Below are 13,328 nucleotides of genomic sequence, written 5' to 3' on the forward strand. Positions count from 1 at the left end.
TAGCCGTGGGGCAGTGGCAGAGTGGTCAGCTGTGAGGCGGAGCTCCGGAACAGAGGCACCACGTCTAGCAACACGTCTAGCCGCCGCCGCCAGTGCCTCCATTCCGGAGCTCCGCCTCACAGCTGATGACCTTGCCGCCGCTGACAGAAATAGGGAGAGAGGGGGGGAGGGAAAGAGATAGCAAGAGAGGGAGAGGGAGAGGGAGAAAGAGAGGGAGAGAGGGGGGAGAGAAAGAGATAGCAAGAGAGGGAGAGAGAGGGAGAGAAAGAGATAGCAAGAGAGGGAGAGAGAGATAGAGAGGGAGAGAGGGGGGAGAGAAAGAGATAGCAAGAGAGGGAGAAAGGGGGGAGAGAAAGAGAGAGAAAGAGATAGCAAGAGGGGGGAGAGAAAGAGATAGCAAGAGAGGGAGAGGGAGAAAGAGAGGGAGAGGGGGGAGAGAAAGAGATAGCAAGAGGGAGAGAGAGGGAGAGAAAGAGAGAGAGATAGCAAGAGAGGGAGAGGGAGAAAGAGAGAGGGAAAGAGGGGGGAGAGAAAGAGACAGCAAGAGAGACAGAGAGAGAAAGACAGAGAAAGAGAGACATAGCAAGAGAGAGAGAGAGAGAAAGAGAGACAAAGCAAGAGAGACAGAGAGAGAGAAAGAAAGAGAGACATAGCAAGAGAGACAGAGAAAGAGAGACATAGCAAGAGAGGCAGAGAAAGAGAGAGAGAAAGAGAGACATAGCAAGAGAGGCAGAGAGAGAGAGAAAGAGAGACATAGCAAGAGAGGCAGAGAGAGAAAGAGAAAGAAAGAGAGACAAAGCAAGAGAGACAGAGAGAGAGAAAGAGACATAGCAAGAGAGACAGAGAAAGAGAGAGAGAAAGAGAGACATAGCAAGAGAGACAGAGAGAGAGAGAAAGAGAGAGAGAAAGAGAAAGAGACAGAGAGAGAGAGAAAGAGATAGCAAGAGAGACAGAGAAAGAGAGAGAAAGAGAGAGAATGAAAGAGAGATAGCAAGAGAGGCAGAGAGAGCAAGAGAGAGAGAAAGACATAGAGGGAGGGAAGGAGGGAGAGAGAAAGAGAGCAAAAAAGAGAAGAAGAAAGAAATAGGGATGGAGAGAAAGAAGGGAAGGAAGGAAGAGAAAGAGGGAGGGAGAAATAGAGCGAAATGGAGGAAGATATTTTTTTTGTCCAAACTTTTCTTTAGCCCCCCCCCCCCCGCCTCCCCACCCCCCGTTCAGTGTTCCCCAGGATTTTGAAAATATGAATAATGTGCCGCGGCTCAAAAAAGGTTGGGAAACACTGTCCTAGAGGATGCAGGCATGGACTTTTCATACTGGGGCGAAGCATTAAGGTATGCTAATTACATTGTTAACAGAACATGGAGTAACGTTATACAAGAGACTCCCTATTACTTGCTTCATGCAAAGAAGCCTGATGTTCAAAACATCCACATTTTTGGCTGTTATGCCACTGTTAACATTCCACTTGACCAAAGAAGAAAAGGAGGTCCTGTGTCAGAAAGAATGAGGTTCATCGGCTTTGATGAAAGCTCTAAGTACTACAAATTTGCTGACACTTACCATAGAGCTGTTATTTCTAATTCAGCCAAATTTGAGGAAGACACCAATTGGTCCAGTATACATAGTAATGATACTTCAGTTTATTTTCCTAAGGATGAAATAGACGGTGCGGCGAAACCTGATTCCCAGGCAGCTGTTCCAGATGATCCTGATGTTCCAGATAATGGACAGTCTTCAACAGTCGCAGAGGAAATCCCTGACGATGAACTTGGAGACGGAGATGATGATGAACAATGGACCAAGGTTCCCAGGTGTTCAAAGAGAACCACCAAAGGAACTCTTCCAAAGAGATATGCACAGCAAGTATCTCAATCTCCTTTTTCTTTCTTGTGTAACTATCTTATACTTCCACCTGAACATTTTCATCCGATAAGACTTTTACCTGAATCTGAACAAGAGAAGTGGTATGAGGCTATGGAACATGAACTGGACTGTTTAAAGAAACTTAAGGTGTTCCAACAGGTGGAGCCTCCAACAGACAAGAAAGTTATTGGCACACGTTGGGTGTGCAGAGTCAAACAAAAAACTAATGAAGGAAAGCTGTACAAAGCTAGACTCGTAGCTCAAGGATTTTCACAAATTTATCCAGATGACTACACTGATACATTTTCACCCACTGTCAGAAATGAAAGTGTCAAAATTGCCCTGACCACTGCTATTGCTTTGAACTTAGAGGTTTTTCAGTTCGATGTAGAGACTGCCTACCTGAACGCTGATCTGAATGAAGAGATCTACGTCAAGAGTGCTCCCGGGTTCCAGGACCGAGAAGGTGATGTCTGGTACCTGCACAAAAGTCTCTATGGCCTGAAACAGAGCGTCCTCATGTGGTACCGCTGCCTCATTCAAAAGCTAAGTTTAATGGGCTTTATTAAGTCCGTCTCAGATGAATGCGTGTTCACAAAAGGGCAAGGTAAGGTTTATGAAATTGTTCTTGTTTATGTTGATGACATTGTTTACATTGGTCCCAATGAACACATGATAAACTTTTGCTAGGGGTCTTGAGAAACATTTCACTTTGAAAAGCCTAGGGCATATTAATGATTATCTAGGTGTTCAGATTGAAAAAACTGAGAAGGGGTTCTCTCTTTCAAAAGAAAGTAAGGTTGACCAGCTTTGCAGAATTGTAATATGTCTGATGCGAACACTTGTCGTTCTCCTATGCAGACTGATTTTTACAGGTTAGCCCAAGAACATCCTGAGTTTGAGAACCAAACGCTGTATCGGTCTGTGATTGGATCCTTATTGTACATCAGCAGTTGGACAAGACCTGACATTTCACTGAGTGTGACTCTACTGTCCAGATACGTTGGCAAAGCGACTACGTTTCATTGGTCTTGCATAAAAAGACTGTTGAGATACATGAAGCTTACAAAGGACATGAAGTTGTTCCTTGAGCCGAAACATGATAAGTACCCTGAAGTGATTTGCTACGCAGATGCTGTAGAAACACGAAAAAGTACTTCTGGTTACATACTGTTTTTAAATGGTTGTCCTATCTTTTGGAAAGTTAGGAAACAGAAGTTTATTTCTTGCTCTTCAACTGAGGCTGAATATGCATTTGTTTCGGATTGTTGTAATACATTAACCTCTGTTTCTGCTCTCATTGATAGTATTTGGGAATGTCCAAAGAAACCAATTGTTATCATGGAAGATAATGTTTCAGTTACATTTATTGCTGAAGCTGAATATGTTGGAGTTTGTTCACGGCACATTGACATCCGGTATAGAAATACCAGAGAGAGTGTGAAAGAAGGATTCGTGAAAATACAGTATGTGCCTACTATTGAACAGATCGCTGACTTGCTGAATAAGCCTTTGCCAGCTGACCAACACGAATACCTCTCCAAGAATATGTGCCTTAAGTGAACTGATGTCTTGATGTCCCTCATGTCTCTGATGACTGCCAAAGAAGGGGTGTCACGCTGTGGGTTGACAGCCACCAAAGACATTAAGAAACATCCTGTAGTTAAATGGTTAACTCTTGTTTGTTAATGTAGCTCCTCCCTTTCTATGATGTAACATTGCTTTCCTCACTTCCTTGCTCACACAGGAAGAGAAGGAGCAGACATCTTCCTTTCTTAGTCTTTAAGATGTGAAGACATGTTTTCTGCCTCTCCAGGCATTATAATCATTTTTTACTTTTCTAATAAAGTTAACTTCGTTATGAAGGTCTGCTTGTAGCTCAATTCCATCGACCTCTGTGAAAGCCTCATTTCAGCTCACACGAGCTGATTCTCTCAGCGAGCCCCTTTCACGACAAAAACCACCCTCCCAGAGCCTCTGTGCAAGCCAAAAATCAGCTGGCCGGCACACACATGCATATCGGAGTTGAGATAGGGCAACAACTCACGTGCCAGCAGATATGGCTCCATGTGCCAACTCTGGCACCCGTGCCATAGGTTCGCCATCACTGCACTAGGATTATTCTAGACATACTCGAATACTACGATAAAAGATTTGACAAACAACTAGGACTCATATTTGTTGATATCCGTAAAGCCTTTGATGGTCTATATTGGCAATTCTTTAAAGAATTAGGAGTAATGCAATTTGGCAATAAATTCACAGGATTGATTAAAACAATATACACCAATCAAACAGCAAGAATATTAATAAACAATGAGATCACTACAAAAATAAACATTAAGAAGGGAGTATGCCAAGGATGCCCATTGGTGCCTTTAATTTTTATATTAGCCCTGGAAACTTTATTTGAAAAAAAGAACTACAAAAGAAATTAAAAATCTCAAAATCAAAAAGAGTAGTATAAATCATAAGCATTTGCCGATGATATGGCCTTTATTTTAGAAGCCCCTTTAGAGTGTGGACCAATTTTAATACAACAAATAAAGAATTTTGGTGATACAGTGGTACCTCAAGATACGCACCCCTCGTCTTACGAACAACTTGTGATACGAACCTGGGATTCAGGCTGCTGGGAAGCCCCCCGGCTGTTTTAAAAGGTGACAGCCGGGTGGCGGGGCTTCCCAGCAGCCTCCCGAACACCGGTTCGTAACTCGAAAAAAGTTCGTAAGAAGAGGCAAAATTTTTCTGAACCCCGGGTTCGGTTCGGGAGGTTGCTGGGAACTTTTGCCAAACTTCCGGGTTCGGGGTGGTGCTGGGAAGCCCCCCAGCCCGGCTGTGACCTTTTAAAACAGCTGCGCGGCTTCCCAGCAGTCTCTGAACGCCGAACGCGGAAGTTCGGGTTTGGCGTTTGGCTTCGGGAGACAGCTGGGAAGCCGCACGGCTGTTTTAAAAGGTCACAGCCGGGCTGGGGGGCTTCCCAGCACCCCCACAAACCCCGAACTTTTGCTGAACTTCCGGGTTCGGGGTTCGGGGGGGTGCTGGGAAGCCCCCCAGTCCAGCTGTGACCTTTTAAAACAGCCGCGCGGCTTCCCAGCTGTCTCCGAACACCGAACGCGGAAGTTCGGGTTTGGCGTTCGGCTTCGGGAGACAGCTGGGAAGCCGCGCGGCTGTTTTAAAAGGTCACAGCCGGGCTGGGGGGCTTCCCAGCAACCTCCCGAACCCTGAACTTTTGCCGAACTTCCGGGTTCGGGGTTCAGGAGGTTGCTGGGAAGCCCCCCAGCCCGGCTGTCACCTTTTAAAACAGCCGCACGGCTTCCCAGCAGCCTCCGAACGCCGAACGCCAATCCCGAACTTCGCCGTTCGGCGTTCGGAGGCTGCTGGGAAGCCCCACCGCCCGGCTGTCACCTTTTAAAACAGCCTTTGGGCTTCTCGGCGGCCTCCCGAACGCCGAACCCGGAAGTTTGGGTTTTGCGTTCGGCGTTCGGGAGGTCGCTGAGAAGCCCCCAGGCTGTTTTAAAAGGTGACAGTCGGGCGGCAGCAGGTTTTTTTGCGGGGGTTTTTTTGGTTGCACGGATTAATTGACTTTACATTGTTTCCTATGGGAAACAATGTTTTGTCTTACGAACCTTTCGTCTTACGAACCTCCCCCTGGAACCAATTAGGTTCGTAAGACGAGGTATGACTGTATAGTGGGATTAAAAATAAACAAGGAAAAAACTAAAGCAATAGTGAGGAATATGACTCATAACCTTCTTCCAGGTCATTGAATTCACCCACATCCTAGAAGTGAGCAGCTATAGAAGAGTGAAATGAGGCACATTTTGAGCATTGTCATTATTAAAATTGCCACTCACCAAATAATCACTTACTCAAAGGCAACAATCTAAAGTGTTTCTGGCTACTTTCACTGCCTAAGTGAACATCCTAAAATGCTCCATTCCACATAACAGTCTTAACCCTCCTTCCTGCAAACTAACAAACAAGATCAAAGTTTCTGGCAGAACATTAGGTTTCAAGCATTATTCATTTTATTTTCTAGAGCAGGGGTCCCCAAACTTGGCAACTTTAAGACTTGTGAATTTCAATTCTCAGAATTCTCCAGCCAGCTATGAAGATCTCTGTTCTAGAGAATGCTATAGCCATTCGGAAAGGAGGGGGAGGCAGAAACCCAGATCACATAGAATTAATTCCAGATCTTATCTCCTTATACTTTTCCTAGATACTTTTGTTTGTAGCAGAATCTTCGGCTTGGGGGTCTTTAAACACTTTCGGGAAGAACCCAGAGGCTGCCCAAAGAGGACGCCCTGCATTTTCTTTCAACATCTTTTGGTGCAAATTAGGTGCTCTGGGGTAGAGCTCCATTTTCGCTACTCCACTGCATCCCCCCCCCCACGTGCGGGCATCAGTCCACCCCTGCTTAAACGATATTCCAATTCCATTTGTTTCAATAGGTAACAATGAGAAAAGCAATGTTTACTACTTTGTCTTAGGCAGCAAAAGATTTTGGATCAGCACGATACACTGGATATAAGATCAACCAAGCAAGCAAACAAGGGCAACAAGTAATCGATTGGAGATGTAATTAAGAGCAAAAATACTACTGAACTCATTGTGCTTCTGTCTAACCAAATATGCCTTTAATTCAGCAGCATGTCTCCCACTTCACAACTACATTAAAATTACAGTTGTTTTCAATGGAAACTGGGATGAAGAATAGAGAATTAATTTTTATAAAGTGGAATAGGAGCGACTTAGATAAATTAATAAGTCCCATGAAAGGGACTATGGAAATTTGTAAAAAATGGCTGGGGAAAATAGCATTATTTAAATCTAAACTGTTGTTGCTTTATGTAATAAATAGAGATAATGAAATGAATTTAAATAGGGTTATAGGAGAGTTGAAGGGAAGAGGGATAACTAAGATAGAACAGTTATATGAGAAGGATGGCAGGCCAAGTAGAAACCGTATAGAATGGTGGTTGAGTAAGGGAAGATGGCTACAAATAAATACAATATATAAATATCTCAATGAAAGGGAGAATAAAGAAGCACTATTGAGGGACGAGACAGTGTTAGAAAAAAATAATAAGAGAAAAAAGGGTATAAAGGCGCAAGCAACTAATATATATAAGATGTTAGTGCAGTCAGACAGGGATATGATCCAAGGATTGACTAAATGGTGGCAAAATGAGATACAAGTAGAGGTACAAGAGATGGAAAATATAGTAGAAAATATAAGGAAAACTAAGAATACAAGAAGTAGGGAAATGAGAAGGAAAATATTACGTAAGTGGTATTATACTCCCGTCCAACTCGCATACTTTCAGCAGAATGTTAGGGATATTTGTTGGCATGGGTGTCAAGATAAAGGAGTGTTTATGCATATGTTTTGGGAATGCCCGATAGTGCAGAATTTTTGGCAAAAAGTGCAATAGGACATTAATAGGATGTTAAATGGATAATTACTAAGGAAATGGCAGTATTAGTCAAAAGTAATGCGATGGGAGAATTTAGAGAAATAAAACAAGCAGCGATAGAAAGCGCTCAGGGGGTAATAGTCTTGGGTTGGAAGGATGCGACAAAATGGACAATGCAAAATTGGTATAGGTACATGGACCACATTCAATTTGAAATTATGGATAAAAGGATGAATTTGGTTAATGAAACTGACTTGAGACAACTGATGGGACGGTGAGAGAAGGTAAGACGATATAAGGCAAGTAGAATCCAAGACCAAGCTACAAGAAATAAATTGGAATCACTTTATAATATGTAAATAGATACTTTGCTCTTGGGTTAAAATGGTTTATACAAGAAACACTCCCAATTTGGTGGTAGGGTATGAATGTTTGTTGGGTGGTGGGCACTTTTCACAAAACACTTGTTTTATGTTGTGTGTATCTTAATATTGTAAAAAATCAATAAAAATAATGTTTTAAAAAAGTTTTCAATGGAAACCACTGCAAATTTTAGCATAGGCCCTAGGGAGTTATCAGCTTATAAACTAAATTAGTCATTGAATCATTACATTTATTTCAACTTTGTTCTTTATCTTATTTATTTTAAATATGTATGCTCTGGCCTCAACCTCAACTTTTCTCACTATTAGGTGCAACCACACCATGCTTTATCAACGCATAGAATGTTTTTCGACTTCCCCGGAAAATCAGGTACAAACTGGAAAACAATTTAAAGGGTTTCATTAAGAGCTGTGAACGAAGCTATGCAACCCCGTTATAGGTAGAGATTATATAAAACGAGAGGAGAGGCCATGGTTTGAAAACGGAGCACTCTATGTTGCTATTTCCCCCCCTCCATCTTCTACCATCGATCATATCATGAGTGAAAAACAGAAGCCGAAGGAGAAAAGTCCAACTTCAGAGTACAGTACCAAGTGAGAACTCTACAGTTTAGATCTACCGGCTTTCAGAGAAACTATGCGTCACTGCGTCCCTCATTAAATAAAAGCCATCCCGAGATACCTTGCACGCGGAAGTGAACTTGAGGTTGGGGCGTGTTCTTTGGGGTATTGGATCAGTGATGGACACGGCAGGGTTACTGAAGGGGACCACAGTCGTGGGATCACGAGCTCGGCGGAAACTTCTTACGGCGGAAGAAGCGGAACTATTTGAACTTGCGCTGGCTGCCGGGAGCGGCATTGATCCGGAAGTATTTAAGTGAGTGATGGAGAATAAGGATTTGGAAGCTTGTGGCCATTGCTTTATTAGGAACTCTTAGGGGTATTATTTCACCCGATTTTCCTTCCTTTCAGAAGGAGGTAGATGGAAGATAGTAACGGGAGACCTTTCCGTCCAATTAAATTATAGTTGCTAAAGTATTGAATTTGTGGTGTGCTCGATAGATAACATTGAATCCTCCTGAAAAGGTGTATCAGCCGTTCACTCTGACCATTTAAGTTTTGCTTGTAATTCTAACCCTAGCCTCTATAATAAAATGCCTTGGAGCTCCTATTTCTTAGACTGCAATTTAATATATAATTTGGGGATAATAAAAACTGATAAGAGTTGTATAGGGCCCAGTTAGTATTATGATGGTGTCATCAGTGAATTGAAGGTGAGGATCAGTTAGGTTAACATAATAAGAGAGTTGGAAGAGACCTTGGCAGGGATGGGTTCTAACTTATCTCTTTCGCTTCCCCCCTCCCGTGTGACATGAGCGCACACACATTACGTGTTGCACAAATGCACACACCATGCATGCATGCACAGTGCTAAAAACCAAGCTTATGTGCATGCATAGAAGCCAAAAAGAAGATGGCTGTGCCATTAGAGCCAGTTTGGGGGTGTGACCCACCAGCGATTGCTCCTGGTTCAGCAAATGGAAAAATTCCGGCTAGTGGTTCTATATCAACCCATCCCTGGACCTTGGAGGTTTTCTAGTCCAACCTGCTCAAGTAGGAGATCCTACAGCAGTGATGGTGAACCTTTTTTGTACTGAGTGCTGAAAAGGGAGCGGGCAGGCACATGTGCTCATCTGGGCCGCAGTCTGCAAGAAGAGCTACTCAGGGTGCATGTGTGTACTCAAAAACGAGCTTTCGGTTTTAGCTGGTCTTCCAGGTTTCTGATGTGCATGCGACCATCATGTTCATGTAAGAAAACAGAAAACCAGATCTTCCAGTTTCCAGCACTGTCACATGCACAAAGACCAGCTGATCATTGTATACCAGAAACCCAGAAGAGGAACAGACGCTGTCGCACATGCCAGGCAACATGGCTCCGCTTGCCACTTCGGGCATGTATGCCATAGGTTCACCATCACGGCCCTAGAGTATAAGGTCTGCACCATTGCAGACAAACGGTTGTCCAGTCTTTATGAAAGAGCACCTACAAAATTCTGAAAGCAAGCCATTCTATTTTTTGATTGCTCTTACCATTAGGAAATTTCTCCTTAGTACTAGGTTGCTTTTCTCCTTGGTTAGTTTCAGATAAGTGTGCACCAATATGATGAATCTTCAAAGAGAGTCAAATCTACATGGTGGTGCAGTGGTTAGAGTGCAGTACTGTAAGCTACTTCTGCTGATCATGAGATGCCAGCAGTTTGGCAGATCGAATCTCAGTCGGTTCAAGGTTGACTCAGTCTTCCATCCTTTCAAGGTTGGTAAAATGAAGACCCAGAATTTGGGGGCAATATGCTTACTCTCTGTAAACCGCTTAGGGCTGTAAAGCACTGTGAAGCCATATATAAGTCTAAGTGCTAATGCTATTGGGCAGTGGAATCTTGCTAAGTAGAAAATCAAACCTACCAAAAAGTCTACAATGGATATGAGCATCAACATTTTGGACCTTGGGCCACTAAATTCATAATTTTAAATCGCATGGACCACTAATAAATATATATATAAGCTGAAGGGATTGGATACTGTAGCCTAGAGGATAATTCTCTGCCTTACAAGGCAAAGGTTTGCAGGTTCAAGTCCCAGTGGGTATGGCTAGCTGATGAGGCCAAAATAAGGCCAAAATATATCTATCCTAGTCTCCCTTAATTTTCAAATTCAGCAAAAAAACATGTGACATATATATGTAGATTGTTCTGAGTTCGGGTTTTGCCCGTGTAATATTTTGAGTGTCTATGCGACATTTCGGTGAAATCACATTCACCATCATCAGGCTGAAGATTAAGCTTCGTGCTGTTGTAAATATGGAATGTTTGCAACTGCCATTTCTTCCTTATATATAGTGTTAGGGGTGGAGATTTGGTTTGAATGTAGCAAATAGATTTGGGTGACTATGTTTTAGTGATTTGATTGGTTGGTGGAATCACAATTACTTGAAGGATTGACATGGTGATTATTATGAAATGTTTTTTTGTTTAAGGCTGGTTTCCAAATCTCTGGTAGGCGGGATGTATCATCTCTTTTGTTTATGCAGAGGGGGTGTTTCTCAATCTCTTGCTTCCATAGTAATTCTATATAAATTTTCTGTTTTGGAAAGTAATTTGAAAAAACTAAATTACTTTCCAAAACAGAAAATTTATATAGAAGAATTACTATGGAAGCAATAGAGAAACACCCCCTCTGCATAAACAAAAGAGATGATATACCCGTGAAAATCTACGAAAACACACACACATATATATATATATATATATATATATATATATATATATATATATATATATATATATATATACAGTCATACCTCGTCTTACGAACCTAATTGGTTCCAGGGGGAGGTTCGTAAGATGAAAGGTTCGTAAGACGAAACATTGTTTCCCATAGGAAACAATGTAAAGTCAATTAATCCGTGCAACCAAAACCCCCCCCCGCAAAAAACCGGCGTTCGGCGACTGCTGGGAAGCTGCGCTGCTATTTTAAAAGGTGACAGCCGGGCTGGGGGGCTTCCCAGCAACCTCCCGAACCCCGAACCCGGAAGTTCGGCAAAAGTTCGGGGTTCGGGAGGTTGCTGGGAAGCCCCCCAGGCCGGCTGTCACCTTTTAAAACAGCCGCGCGGCTTCCCAGCAGCTTCCCGAAGCCGAACGCCAAACCCGAACTTCCGCGTTCAGCGTTCGGCGACTGCTGGGAAGCCGCACGGCTGTTTTAAAAGGCGACAGCCGGCCTGGGGGGCTTCCCAGCAACCTCCCGAACCCCAAACCCGGATGTTTGGCAAAAGTTCGGGGTTCGGGAGGTTGCTGGGAAGCCCCCCAGGCCGGCTGTCACCTTTTAAAACAGCCGCGTGGCTTCCCAGCAGCTTCCCGAAGCCGAACGCCAAACCCGAACTTCCGCGTTCAGCGTTCGGCGACTGCCGGGAAGCCGCGCGGCTGTTTTAAAAGGTGACAGCCGGCCTGGGGGGCTTCCCATCAACCTCCCGAACCCTGAACCCGGAAGTTCGGCAAAAGTTCGGGGTTCGGGAGGTTGCTGGGAAGCCCCCCAGGCCGGCTGTCACCTTTTAAAACAGCCGCGCGACTTCCCAGCAGCTTCCCGAAGCTGAACGCCAAACCCGAACTTCCGCGTTCGGCATTCGGAGACTGCTGGGAAGCCGCACGGCTGTTTTAAAAGGTGACAGCTGGGCTGGGGGGCTTCCCAGCAACCTCCCGAACCGAACCCGGGGTTCAGAAAATTTTTGCCTCTTCTTACAAACTTTTTTCGAGTTACGAACCGGCGTTCGGGAGGCTGCTGGGAAGCCCCGCCGCCCGGCTGTCACCTTTTAAAACAGCCGCGCGGCTTCCCAGCAGTCTCCGAATGCCAGTTCGTAACTCGAAAAAAGTTCGTAAGAAGAGGCAAAATTTTTCTGAACCCCGGGTTCGTATCACAAGCTGTTCGTAAGACGAGGGGTTCGGTGTTGGTATATTCGGGTTTCTTCCCATGTAGGATTTGGAAATTTCTGGCGACGTTTTGATGAGGTCTCACTCGTCATCTTCAGGCTGGTGTTTCTGTCCTTGTTCTAAGGCGAACACTGCGAGACCTGAGCTAGCCTTCCTTCTATAAATACTGGTGGCTGGGTATGGTTTGATGGCTCAGCAATTGCCAGCTGTGTAGAAACTTCCTGGTGAGTCAGTGGGGTAACATCTGGGGTCGTTGATGTAGCTGAGGTATGCTGATTAGTTAATGGTTGTAGATTAGGCGTGATATCCTGAGTAGTTGGAACTTGCAGGCTACTTGATTGTTTTACAATGTGTGTTCTGAGTCTGGTTTCTATGGCTGGAATACGTTTGAGGGCTGGTTTCCAGATGTCTGGTAAGCGGGAGGTATCATCCCGCTTGTTCATATTTTGGGGATGTTTTTCTATCTCGATGGCTTCCATGATTATTCTTTTGCTGTAGTCTTCTGTTTTGGAAATTAATTTGGTACTGTCAAAATCAATTTCATGTCCTGTAGTTTTGAAGTGTTGGAAAAGGGAGGAGGTTGTTTCTTTTTTCTTTAATGCATTCTTATGTTCTGCAACACGTGCATTTACTCTCCTGTTAGTTTGTCCAATATATGTGGCTGGTTTTCTAGTTGGATATTGTCTTTCGGGTTTCTTAGGATGTTGGCTATTTTTTTATCTGTACCAAAGGCTGTCTTGACGTTGTGTTTGCGGAGAATTTTACTGATTTTATCTGTGGTGCCTTTGATGTAAGGGAGGAGGGCGATGCCATTGTCCTGTTCTGTGTCTTGGTTCTTGGGGGGTGTCTCTTTTTGGATTAAGTTGTTGATTGCCTCTCTTTGGAATCCATTGGAAATTAATACATTTGTGAGACTGTGTAATTCAGGTTCCAGGTGGCCTTTGTCGGCTAGGCGTTCGGTTCTGGAAATGAGGGTCTTGGCTACAGAATTGCAGGGTGGTGGTGGGATTTTGTGTTCAAGTAGCGGTTGGTGTGTATCTTCTTCCGGTAGACGGCATGTCCTAGGCAGCCATCGGGTTTTTTGTAGATTAGGACATCCAGGAAGGGAAGTTTGTTGTTGGTTTCTATTTCCATGGTGAATTGTATTTTGGGGTGTAGGCTGTTGAGATGTGTGAGAAAGC

At 43.9% G+C, this 13,328-nt stretch overlaps 1 protein-coding gene and 1 long non-coding RNA gene across 3 annotated transcripts in view; one reads left to right on the plus strand and one right to left on the minus strand.

Moving 5' to 3' along the window:
- The window catches only part of LOC139164563 (uncharacterized), a 114,091-nt gene extending 105,579 nt beyond the window's left edge, over positions 1-8,512 (minus strand). The window contains exon 1 of the long non-coding RNA XR_011558636.1: positions 8,349-8,512. This is a non-coding gene — a long non-coding RNA (uncharacterized lncRNA). The remainder of the gene's footprint in view (positions 1-8,348) is intronic.
- LOC139164562 (mitotic-spindle organizing protein 2A-like) overlaps positions 8,342-13,328 on the plus strand; it is a 31,930-nt gene continuing 26,943 nt past the window's right edge. For both annotated transcript variants that reach the window (XM_070746866.1, XM_070746864.1), the window contains exon 1: positions 8,342-8,543. In XM_070746866.1, coding sequence (XP_070602967.1) covers positions 8,407-8,543 — 137 coding nt within the window. In that variant the 5' untranslated portion in view covers positions 8,342-8,406. The remainder of the gene's footprint in view (positions 8,544-13,328) is intronic.

This window comes from Erythrolamprus reginae, chromosome 3, assembly GCF_031021105.1.
Source record: "Erythrolamprus reginae isolate rEryReg1 chromosome 3, rEryReg1.hap1, whole genome shotgun sequence".
In the NCBI taxonomy this organism is placed as follows: Eukaryota; Metazoa; Chordata; class Lepidosauria; order Squamata; family Dipsadidae; genus Erythrolamprus; species Erythrolamprus reginae.